This window comes from Danio rerio, chromosome 13, assembly GCF_052040795.2.
Source record: "Danio rerio strain M-AB ecotype USA chromosome 13, GRCz13ab, whole genome shotgun sequence".
Classification (NCBI taxonomy): Eukaryota; Metazoa; Chordata; class Actinopteri; order Cypriniformes; family Danionidae; genus Danio; species Danio rerio.
The window spans coordinates 10,982,756-10,995,151 of NC_141033.1; the positions used below are offsets into that span (position 1 = coordinate 10,982,756).

General features: G+C 35.2%; 1 protein-coding gene across 4 annotated transcripts in view; it reads left to right on the top strand.

Moving 5' to 3' along the window:
• lrpprc (leucine-rich pentatricopeptide repeat containing) overlaps positions 1–12,396 on the top strand; it is a 121,465-nt gene that overhangs the window by 68,138 nt on the left and 40,931 nt on the right. For 3 of the 4 annotated variants that reach the window (XR_015505166.1, XR_015505167.1, NM_001142592.1), the window contains 2 exon segments: positions 3,379–3,503; positions 7,485–7,591. Coding sequence is in view for 1 of the 4 variants with exons in the window: in NM_001142592.1 (NP_001136064.1) it covers positions 3,379–3,503; positions 7,485–7,591 (232 nt within the window). In the remaining 3 variants the exon portion in view is untranslated. 4 annotated transcript variants of the gene reach the window in all.

The following is a 12,396-nucleotide window of genomic DNA, read 5'->3' on the forward strand; positions in this document are numbered from 1 at the left end:
CTGCAGTCACAATAGAGTGATTGGAGTGCTGTTTTTCTCTGCTGTTCCTTTACTTCATGCCTCTGTCAGCCCTGGCACTGAGCTCTTTGTCGGAGCGAGAGGGAAGAAGATGCGAGAGATGGAGAGAGGGTAGATCTAATTTTGTTGCCATATTCTGCCAAGCGGCCCAGTTGGGGGTGAGGGAGGGCATCAAGAGCTGAAAGAAGAGGAGGAGAGCATGAAAATGCAGGAAGTTAAAGAGCATTGTTCTAAATGACTATTGATTTTAGTTATTTACTAGAGATGAACCGAAATAAAAATTCTTAGCCGAAACCAAAACTGTATGCTTTATAAAAGCTTTATAAAACTTTTTATATGGTAGTTATTTTATAAGACTTTTAAAATGTTACCAAATAGCTTAAATTATACTGATTTAAAAAAAAAAAACTTTAAGCTAATAAAACAACCACATTTTATTCAAGAACAACTTCACTACATACTGTAGAAATAACCTGTTGGCACATTATTTGAGTGGACATTGTTTTGGCCTCATTTTTGACTATTATTCTTATATAGTATATATGACATTTTCGGCCGATTAATTTTAGCAGTCAAAATTCTGTTGATCCCTGTTATTACATATTATCACACAGCACTCTTGAATTCTTGATTCTGATTAGTCGGTTACAACATTCCAAGGCATGTTATTCCTAGATCACAACTGGTGAAACTAATAACAAAGACTTGGACACCAGGACACTTTTTGCTTGTGCTTTTCATCGACCTTTACCACCTTATGCCTAAACAAAGGCCACCAATGTGATTGTGCACAGCAATGCCATGCATAAAAGCTTAATATTTAAAGAAAGACCTCATGCTCAGTATTCTTTTTTTTTTTTTTTTTGACGCACTGCATCAAAAACTTCTCCACCAATTAGATTGCCACTTTTGTTCACGTGCCTGAAGCTGTTACAGTAAACACCACTTAAAGGTGCTCAAATGCAAAACAGTCGAGGCGATCCTAGTTTCACTTTCATTCAAAGAAGAAGTTGGTGTACCGAGGCAAGATGTATGTGTAGCTGCTTTTTCATTGGTATCTGAACAAAAAAAGCTATATGATAAACACAACAGCAACTAAATTAATGTCAGTGCGAGTGGAGAGTAGCAAATAGAATTGGATAGTTTCGCTTCACTTTTCTTTCATTAAGTGCCATCTATTTTCAGAGGGTAGTTTTGCTTTGTCTCTCTGCTCAGCGACGAAGAAAATCGCCTGAGTTTGAATGCAGAAAACATGCTGTAAAATGGTTACGATAAACGTGTGCAAAAAGCATTCCGGTGTGTATGGGCCTTAATTGGGTGCTTTGAATCATCTTCACCATCAGCGAATACGTTCACATCCATATACATACATTTATATTTAAATGTTGTTTTATAAGCTGTTTCTGCCATCTTGCGTCTGAATAATGCATAGGTTAGTGTATGCTTTGTTTAACTGTTTGAGTTTCTGTTAGCTTTACACTTTATTAAAGATTTATTAAACCATTACTGCTCAGATGGCGTGTCTAATTTTTACATTTTGTGGTAAGTAGTCATATAATAAGATGCATAAAGAACATTCAGGCAGTTGTTATTGCAGATTAAAGCCCTTCAGGCTTATGCAATAACCCTCCACTGTGTATTGGGCTTTATTCTGCAATAACTGCTGCTTGTATGTACTTTATCTTTCACGTAAAGTGGAGGTCAATCACCTTTTTTATTTTTATTCTACACTGCCGTTTCCTTTCTCCTTCTGGTTCTCTCAAGCTCCTCCCTTGTAAATACTCAATGGGCTCTGATTGGTCAACTAACAGAGTGTGTTCTGATTTGTTCTATAACTAGAGCATGTTGAAGGAAACGTCAAGTCTGGTGCAGGGTTTATGTAAAATTTTGAGTTAGTGATGTCACAAAGCTTGTAGTTGATGCATGCTGTTTGTTGTAGGCCTTAAATTCTGTAATTAATTCTATAAAATGAGTTTTCTCTCTTTGCAGTGAACTTTGAGTGTCTTAACTAAGCAGATATTGTTTATTCTCATAAAGTTAAAGAGGGAATTCATAATCAAATATTATATGTGAAATATAAATAGAATTTTTCTTTATGTATTTAAAGGTTCATTTCGTTTCATACGCAAAAGTAACTACAATTTTAAGAAAATCACTGTAGTTTGTGACCAGTGTTGTTTCACCTTAATACATTAAGACAATACCAAAGCCATTTAATTCTCAAAAATATATATTTGAAATCTATATTTCATTTTTATTATAGTTATTCGTGTGCTATTGTTTAGTTGGTTGTTTGTTCAAATTGTCCATACGTTTAGCAGTAGGGCTGCACGGGATTGGAAAAATCTGGTATTGCGATATATATATATATATATATATATATATATATAATTTTTATTATTATTATTATTATTATTTATTTAATTTTTTCATTCAAATTTTTTTTTCTGGGAAGTCTATTCCGAAATCCCAAAATTGTATAATCACAAAGTTTTTGTCTTGCTTGTAGTCCAAATATCTAAAAATGCTGAAATCAAATAAAAATTGTGGGATTTTTTTTTCACTTTCAGAAATAGTAAGTCAAAATTAAGTTTTTTATTAAAATAATCTACCAATACTCTTGTTTCAGTTTGTAATTTAGATATTTTGACAAGAAACAATTCAAAAATTCTAAGAAAAGCTTTTATTGTTTTGTGAAATATAAATAACACTGTATAGTCTTCATCGTATCAGTAATTACATAAAATTAATCTTTATTACTTCTCCATAATTTCTTTGTCCCCAAGTGCTTTAAACTCTATTGAAATGCTCACAGTCACATGCTTTAAAAACACATGCAGTTGATAAACAAACTCTCTTTTGATAAAACTCTTCAGTAACTCTACAAATCATGTGTGCTTAATATTGCAGACTCAACATTGCAGATCCACCGATGTGACTATTACAGATTTACACATCGTGATATCGATGCTGAAACGATAAATCGTGCAGCTCTGTTTTAGAGTTTTAAATAATTTTTAATACATTATGGCCGTTCAACATTTTTAGACAAACAAATAGAAAGAAAGGAGTTATTAATAGCATTTGTGACCAGTGTAATTTTGATTGTATTTTTAAGAAAGTCTTTATTATTCTTTTTTCAAAGTTGCTTTAGTTTAAAGTATAGCAACAGCTAACTTGTTGTTAGTAAAAACAGCATTCAAGTTTAACTTTAATTTTTTTATAATTAGTTTATAGTTGCAACATGTTTATACACCACACTGTAATTGTACCATGATAAAAGCTTAACCATTAACAACAGTCTGAATGATTTGACACAGGCGCATGTTTTGCTATAAGCTGTCGTTTGTTTTTCTCCAGCGGGGATCATGCAGGAGCATTCGATGCTGTCATGGAGTGCCATAAACAATACAACCAGTTGCCCAAAATCCACGACCTCATGTGCAGCCTGGTGGAGAAAGGAGATGCCTTGCTCTTACAGAAAGGTGTGTAAAAGCCTATCCATCACATTACATTATGTGTGTGTGTGTGCAGAACGTGTACATTTTGAAGAGTTCCACCCACTGAAGGGCAGGTTTGCAGTCTGGATGATGGCGGTTTGGATAGTGTGTGTCACTGTCAGGGTTGGTGGAGGGGTTAAGTGTTTCATGTGTTTGGGGTGAGTAGATCTGAAGTGTTAAGGCAGTGAGACCTCGATGCTGGAGGGCCACTTTATGGCCCCAGTGACCCGCTCTCTCAGAGATATATTCTACATGTGCAATGGCAAACCCATTCACTGATGTAAACACATATCTGCTGGAGTGTTTTCTGGCTTTTGCTGGAGTGTTAAAGAGCAAGGGTCTGTCCTTTGTACGTGGATTAGCTAGATTTGGATATTGACGATTTGACACAATCCAGGATTGTTTCATTCTTCAAAACTGGTCCGAGAGTGGTTCTGGTAAATCAAACCTGGTTGAAAGCAGGTTCAATTCATATAAACAGGATTAAATCTGGTCAGTTAAAGCAAACATAATACTGAAAGTATGTGCCGAATTCTGATATTTTCTTACAGTAGTTATATACACTTAGGAAAATAGAAAATATTTTTATATTTAAATTCTAAATGTTATATATTTTTATATATAAATATATATATATATATATATATATATATATATTTATATTTATATATATAGATATATTATAGATATGTAGATATAGATTATATATATATATATATATATATATATATATATATATATATATATATATATATATATATATATATATATATATATATATATATATATATATATAGGTAAAAAAAATATATATATTAATAAGACTTATGCAATATGCACCCCCGGAATGAAAGTAAAAAGAATGCTACCTGGTGGTGCAAAGAGAAAACTTATTGATTTGAACTTTTTAGATCGCTTTAGTACAATCTGTGTATGATAATAGAAACAATATGTGACTTTTTTTTAAAAGCAATAATACATTTATGCAGTCATAAACATGTTTTGACAGTTAATATGGCGGTGATTTGATGCTTCACAAAAGTTGCAGACGCCTTTACCATTATCAAAATGCTTTTGTAAACATCCAGTTATTCTTTACACCGATTAGAAAAAAAACGGCTACTATAATACTACTATGGCTACTATAATAAAGTAAATCCGCTCCAACTGTAAAACTAAATAAATTGCTCTTGACACATGAACGGGCATGCAGCCCACAACAAGGTGTAAAGTTATTGCGTATCACATTTAACAAACCGTTTACTACGAATTTAATGTAATTTTGCTCACAAATTTGTAATTGAATATTAATCAGATGATGTCATTACGGTGCTTTGGCGTCAGCCAAACGTTGCATTGCTGATCATGATTTCCAGGATCGATAGATCAGTCCTTCACAACACATGCAGCGTTCTCAGATCAGTTTGTCCAGACATTTTAATCTGATTCACGAACTTGTTTGAAGAACCAAATTAGCCAGAGATCAGTTATCAATATTAACAAATCCAGGATTTGCCAAATTATATTAGATCATTTAAGCAAGGTACAAAGAACGGACCCGAAGTCTGTGCGCCATTGAGTACCAATGGAGATAGACTATTTTTACAAGGCATCTGATGATGAAGTGAGCAGTGCTATCAATAAAGAGATGGAGGATAATCAGTAGGAATAATACCACTAAATAATATTATATCCAAATAAATATATAGCCAGAAAGCTATAGAAAGGATTTATCAATAAATAGTTTTTTTAAACATAAATTATTTGATTAATTTGACTTTTTTTTTAATGTTCAGTGTTTTTGTTTTCAAATTATATATTTTTTACAACTAAAATTGAATGCCAATTTTTTTGTTAACAACTTGTGGTTTGAGTTTTTCAGGAAACAATATAAAAACAAACAAGCGCAAATTTAAAACCCACTCACGCCCATGCCACCCCAGGTAGACTTCAAAAGATGAATAAATAAAAATAAACAAATCAATAAAATTATTTTTACAAAGAAATTTTACAAAGATTTTAAAAACAATGACACAACATCAACAGCTGAATGCCACATACCGACGGTTTTCACATTAGCACCATGTATAGGAGAAGTTGAGAGTTCCATCGAGAGAATGTCCAACAAATACACAGTCCAGGCTCGTCTGTCCATTTTGTGAGAAGGATTCAGCAGTTGACCTGCTATTTTTTTGCTGCTGTGAGAGCAGTTAACAGGAGATGAGAGATTTATGTATAATCGTTTCTTTAGAGTCAAGCAAAACCTATGCAGCAATTATCCAATGAATCATTTGGTGATTAGGATTTTTAGAAGACAATTTAAACATCTCTCCCATAGCTGATCTGGAAATAAAACATGTACATCCTCATTAAGGTCCTTAGCCCAAACGGTTGTAATAGGTACAGGTTTGTATGAATGCCCAAGAAGAAAGAGATAGTTAACTGCAGGAGAGGGAGATTCGGCAGAAGGAAGGATGATTTTACGTAAAGGGTGAATAGATAGTTAAGAGTTCCAAGGTACCCCATATGCCCGAAGAGCTGATCTAATGTGCAACAACATAAAAAGGACAGGCCTGGCAAATTATATTGAGTTTTTAAGGTTCTGGAAGGATTTTAAACCAGTCATCAAAGATATCTCCTAGAGCAGGGATGCCCAAACTGGACAAACCTGGGCTAGCTAATCAAGCTCTTACTAGGCTTTCTAGAAACATCCTTGCAGGTGTTTTGAGGCAAGCTGAAGCTAAAATCTGCAAGACATCAGCCCTCCAGGTCCGAGTTTAAACACGCCTGTCATAGAGTGTTCTTTATTATGAGGCCACTGCGGACAATGCAATGGAGTACCCCCTGTCAAAAAAATTTAATTGTGGAAAATAGGTGAATGCCTATGCCTTTTTGTGATTAGTTGTGAACGTCTGTCTACATCGTAGTAAATCATTTATTTTGTCTTTTTTTTATTTTTTATTTATGTATTTATTTTTTACAATAGATAAGTGTTCAGCTTAAAGTGCAAGTCTTTCGTTAATCGTTAGTCAGCATTTGAAAAATAATACTAATTTCCCTGGAGGCCTAATATTATATTTTTAAACATTGAGTTTTTATTTAGTATTTAACTTGATTCATAGTATTTTACAAAACTCTAATACCAAATGCTAAAGAAAGGTTTGCTTAAAACATAAATTATTATGCATTATTTAATAAATCGTGCTAATTTGCATATATTTCTATTACAAAAAATCTGAGTCAGATTCAAAATTGTTGTTGGGTTTTTTTTTTTCATTTTGGATATCTTGTTATATTACTGCACAAATTCAGAAACGCTACAAACAGCCCGACATAAATAAATACTTGACTGGATGGATGGATGGATGGATGGATGGATGGATGGATGGATGGATAGATAGATAGATAGATAGATAGATAGATAGATAGATAGATAGATAGATAGATAGATAGATAGATAGATAGATAGATAGATAGATAGATGTATATCAAAATATTGTATGTATTCAGGCAAAGTTGGTATGAAATTCAGTTTGAATAGGAACTAAAGTGTGAAGTTTGAAGTACAGCTAAAGTGGAGATTTAAATTCAAGAATTCCTGTGTTTTGAAGAAAAAAATGTAAGTTTGGATGGAAAGCATTGTCAATGCACTTTGATGCACAGAGATATCAAATTGAACTGAATCAATGACATTATAATCATAACCGAATCGTGAGACCAGTGTAGGTTCAGACCCCTACTTTTAATTGAAATTCACAGACACAAAAGGCTAACTTGTGATAAAATGACCAAATTTTTTTGGACATTTTAAAGACTAAAACAAAATAAATAAATAAAAACACATTAGGAAGCCGAAAAGCCCAACATTTTAAAATGTATGAAAAAATGTGTGTTTGCCTGCTGTGTCTTACCTGACAGACATGTGCCTGTTTTATTGACCTTCTCATCTCTCTCTGGTCTTGACAGTGATGGAGTTTTTGACTCTTGAACGGGGCGAGATGATGATGCTCTACGACCTTTTCTTTGCCTTCCTGCAAACGGGCCGCAACAGGGAGGCGCGCAAAATCATTGAGGTGGGACTTGTGTTATTGTGCTCAATCCACACAGCTATTTAACAGCTTTAATTACTGCCACACTGATATTTCCGTTTTTAAATTAGATCGGCTCCAAAGCCACACTAATGCCATTCATGTAGGACAAAAGGTACAGGGATTTTTTAGAGAGTGTGAAGGAGAAAATCGTGACTACAAAGACCAATCGCTTTTGAAATGCAGCTTACTGGGAAAATGAAAGTATTGTGGTATTGTTTTTGTCTTTATATTGAATCAATGCGTTCGGGACAATTGCTTTTATTATTATTAATTGTCACTGCGAGGCTTAGGCGTGATAAAATCTTTCTCATTTAAAAGCAGAATGTGATGACAAAAGTAAAAGTGAGATGAGCACAGCGGTTTCTTATTAATTGCATTTTTTTTAATTGAAAGAATAATCTTTAATCTACGATATCTGACAAAAGTCTTGTCGTTGATCCTAGTTGTAAGAGCAGCAAGTTATCACTTAACTTCTAGTTGATCATTTGGAAAAGTGGCCAAAGGTAGATTTTTTTCTGATGAATCATCTGTTGAACTGCATCACAGTCTTCACAAATACTGCAGATGACCTATTCGACCACATGTGGACCCAAGATTCTCAGAGAAATCAGTCAAGTTTGGTGAAGTATTAATCATGGTTTAGGGTTACATTCAGTATGGAGGCTTGCGGGAGATCTGCGGAGTGGATGGAAACATCAACAGCCTGAGGTTTCAAGACATTTTGTGCTGTCCTTTACATTACAAACCACAGGAGAGGGCAAACTCTTCAGCACAATAGCGCTCCTTCTTAAGGCTGATTTATACTTCTGCGTCAAATGCCGGCGTATGCTACGGCGCTGACGCATAGCCCTTCGCCGTGGCCATCGGCATCACTGACGTGCACCTCTCAAAAAATGTAACTACACGTCGCAACAACGCGTAGCGTAAGCTCTGCGATTGGTCAGCTTGGTAGCGCTGATGAGTCTGGGCGGGGCCGAGAGCCGCGCGAATGGCGCGAGCGACTGTTTACAAGTGTGGAGTCCTGTAAATGAGCTCCGGATGGAAAGTTTTGTTTTGTGTTTACCTCATAGTTAAAGTTGTTGTACGTCCGCCAGTTCCTGCCTCAAAATGAGCGAGTTTGAGCCACTTGTACATCCCGGAAGTGTTCAGGAAAAGCAAAAAAGCAACGAAGAAACTCGACACAGAGGAAGATTTACACCTCACTGCCAACTAGCGTTTCGGAAGTGTTAATGCAGACCAACAGAGACAGCGCGCAGAAGTATAAATGCACAGCCACGCGCGTTGCATGCACCGTGGGTTACACCGGTCACTTGACGCAGAAGTATAAATCAGGCTTCATACTTCAGCCTCCACATCAAAGGTCCTAAAAGCAAAGAAGGTGCTCCAGGTTTTGGCCAGCCTGTAACATTATTGAGCATGCCTGGGGTAAGATAAAGGATGAGGCATTGAAGATGAATCCAAAGAATCTTGATAAACTGGGAGTCCTGCAAGAACGCTTTCTTTGCCATTCCAGATGACTTTATTAATAAGTTATTTGAGTCATTTATTGCAGAGATGTATGGGTACTGTCGTCCTAGCTCATGGGAGTCATATACAATAATAATTTTTCCCAATCACCATGACTTTATAATCTATACTGTACATTATTTCTGTTAAGTGACACAATTTTTGTCTAAGCAAAGTCAGACCTAACTGTCCTAATTAAACAATTAAAAATCAAGACATGATCATATTTTATTTGAATAAAATAAACATAATCTAGAGATTTTGGCTTTCATATAAGCCACTTCTGATACCAAATGGTCAACTAGAAGTCTAGTTATTATTTGTAGTTTCTAAAGCTTGGATAGGCGACAAGACTTTTGTCAGGTAGTGTATTGTTTTTATTTTATCATTTGGGTCACACTTTACAATAAGATTTCATTAAATTCATGATTTAATAACAATGCTGTAATAAATGTATTCATTATTCGCTCATGTTAGCAAATGCCTTAACCAATAATAACTAATAGAACCTTATTTTAAAGTGTTATCGAAATATGGATTTATCTTTTATGACAATAGAAATAATAATAATAATTATAATTTACAATTTGATACATTTTTCACTGAGTTTTCTATTAATTTTTTATATGCGGACAAATTTTGCAGTAATAATTGGAAAATTCTGAGATATGGCAAAAGCACAATGCATTAGCAATTTTCTAAGTTTGCATTATTTCTTTTTTATTATTATTATGAACATTTTGCTTGTTGCTTTGGTTAAAAGAGAAGACTGAGATGCCTCTTCCGTATTTTATTTCATATAATTTATTTATTATTTTCTTACATTTAAATTTGTATATATATATATTTAATTAAAACAATTTTTATTAAATTAAATTAACATTTTGCTGGCAATATCTGGAGTGTTTTACAATGTTCACTCAAAAAATTACGTTTGTTGTTTGTTCAGACTACTTTTTTTTTACAATGAGCCGAGACAACATAATTCTTGAGTTTGTTTTGGAAGAACTTTATTGTTTTATGTTTAAAATACTTAAAATGATAACAAATAATAAGTTAAGTTAACTTTCTTCATGTTGTCCCAACACAAATTCATTATGTGGAACAGAATTTTTTAACAGTGTTTGACTGTCCAACACATTTTTTAAAAATAAAGTCTTAATCTATAACAAATAGCTCAGTATTTTTTACTATAGATAAAAACTTTAAACACGGGTTTAAAAGACAGAATCCAAACGTGTAGCTTGTGGCGCTCATCATTATTAAATGAGAAGTTCATCTAGCAGCAGAACTTCATTGAGTTTTCAGACACAATTCAGATGGATTTTCGATGTGTGGAAAGACCTTTTTAATTGTCTGGAGAGACTCCAAGCGTCTCTCTGTTCTCACGTCAGACTCTTCAGCAAGCGCTCGGTCTAGGACGTCACTGATTTTGAGACGCTTGACTTGTTTTGAGCTCTTCTGGGGATTTCTATAGGCTGTGTTCTGTCTTGTTCTTGCAGAAAACAGCGTCTCGCGAGTCCACACTTCCACCGAGAAAACTGCTCCGACAAAGCCATTTCCATGTTCAATTAGCCAAGCGCTCTAATATGACAACATTCAAAGCCCCTCTGCACTGCTGAATGTCAGCACCAGTCTTTCTCTTTCTTGCTTTCTCTTAGACTTCGCTGACACTAGTGTGCATTTGTTTTAACACAGTGTTTTAAAAATGAAAACAATCCTATTCCATACTTTCGTTTTTAATACGTTTAAAAAAAGATCTCAAAACACTGACAGAGCATATTAGAAACTAAAAGGTATAAATCAGTACTAAACTATAGTCTATTTAAAAGTATTAAATAAAACACAAATAATAATGGCATTTGTTACGAGTAAAAGGCAATGACATAAAAAGTCAGTAAATGTCTTAAATGTTGCTAGTATTTTGAAAATATATGTAACTATACAGTGCAATTAAACGGCAAAAGTGGAAGATCAGTGTTAAAATATAAGTGACAATAGTAATTGTTATAGAAAATATGCATCTAGTGTTAAATGGCTAACAGCAGATTTTTCTGTGTTCAGAAGAGAGCAGGATACAAATCTGAATTTATTTTTATATTATTAATTTATATAAGGAAATGCATTATATAAAGGTGGTTTGTGAAGCCCACTCACCTGTTTTAAGTACACTAAATCGCATCATGTTTTCCGAAAATATAGAGTGTTTAATTGAGTACTATTAGGCCGTACTCACACTAGGTACAGTTGCCTCGAACTGGGCCAAAGCACGCTTGTCCCGTCTCCCCCGACGGCCCGCACTCAAACCACAAACGGGCCTGGGCACGCTTACGTCATCGATGCTGCGCTGTTCAGTGGGAAGCGCTCTCTCACTCAGCAGCACAGTGGAGATTTCTCTAGTTATATCGTTTCAGTCGTTTGTTATGCAGTGACATGCAGTCAAATATTTCGCCAGACAGTCCTTAGGGATGCGGTGACACGCAGTCAGATATTTCGCCGAACAGATCCGCAACTTTTGGCGCTCATAAGCAATCATAAAGCTCTCGTGCTGCAGGAATGAGGAGGTCTGCTGAAGGCGCGCAGCTGTCGTGCTGTGAGGAGTTCTCGTCTTTAATAAACTACGACAGTTTGCGTTCACTGAACAGTAAGAATGATTAATAAATCCATATGAAACAGCCCCTTAAAAGTCACGTCTTGCTTTTAGTTTCGGGCTTTGGCGCGTTTTGCACTCACACACAAACGTACCGTGCCAAAGCCCAAGTGAACCGCGCTCAGAAACACCTCTTCCAACTGGGCCAGGGCCGGCCAAGTGAACCAAGTGATTCAGCGCACTCACACTTCTCAAACGATCCGGGAAACGGGCATGGGCACGGTACGGATGGCATAGTGTGAGTAGGCCCTTAGTTAACTCTAGAGTAGTGTAGAAGCCAGGCCTAATCTTGGCAAAAGTCGTGCTCTTTAAAACAAAAATCCACAAACGTAAACATAGCCACAGGGTGCTTTAACTTAAAAAAAACAATTTCCCCCATTTTCTTTATCCCTCTCTCTATGGGTCTGTCCTCTACAAACCCTTATCTCTGCTAATTCTGTTGTATCACTGTCTGTATGGATGAAAAATAAGCCTGCGCTTAGATATACAGCTCCATCAGTCAGGGGCTTTTAACCAAGACAATGATCCTCTCTTCAGACGATTTTGCAAATCTAGAGCATGCCATTTGGCTCTGTTTTTTTATGCGTACACCAGATCATGGCGATTCCTCTGGGACGTTACTTTAGCCGAT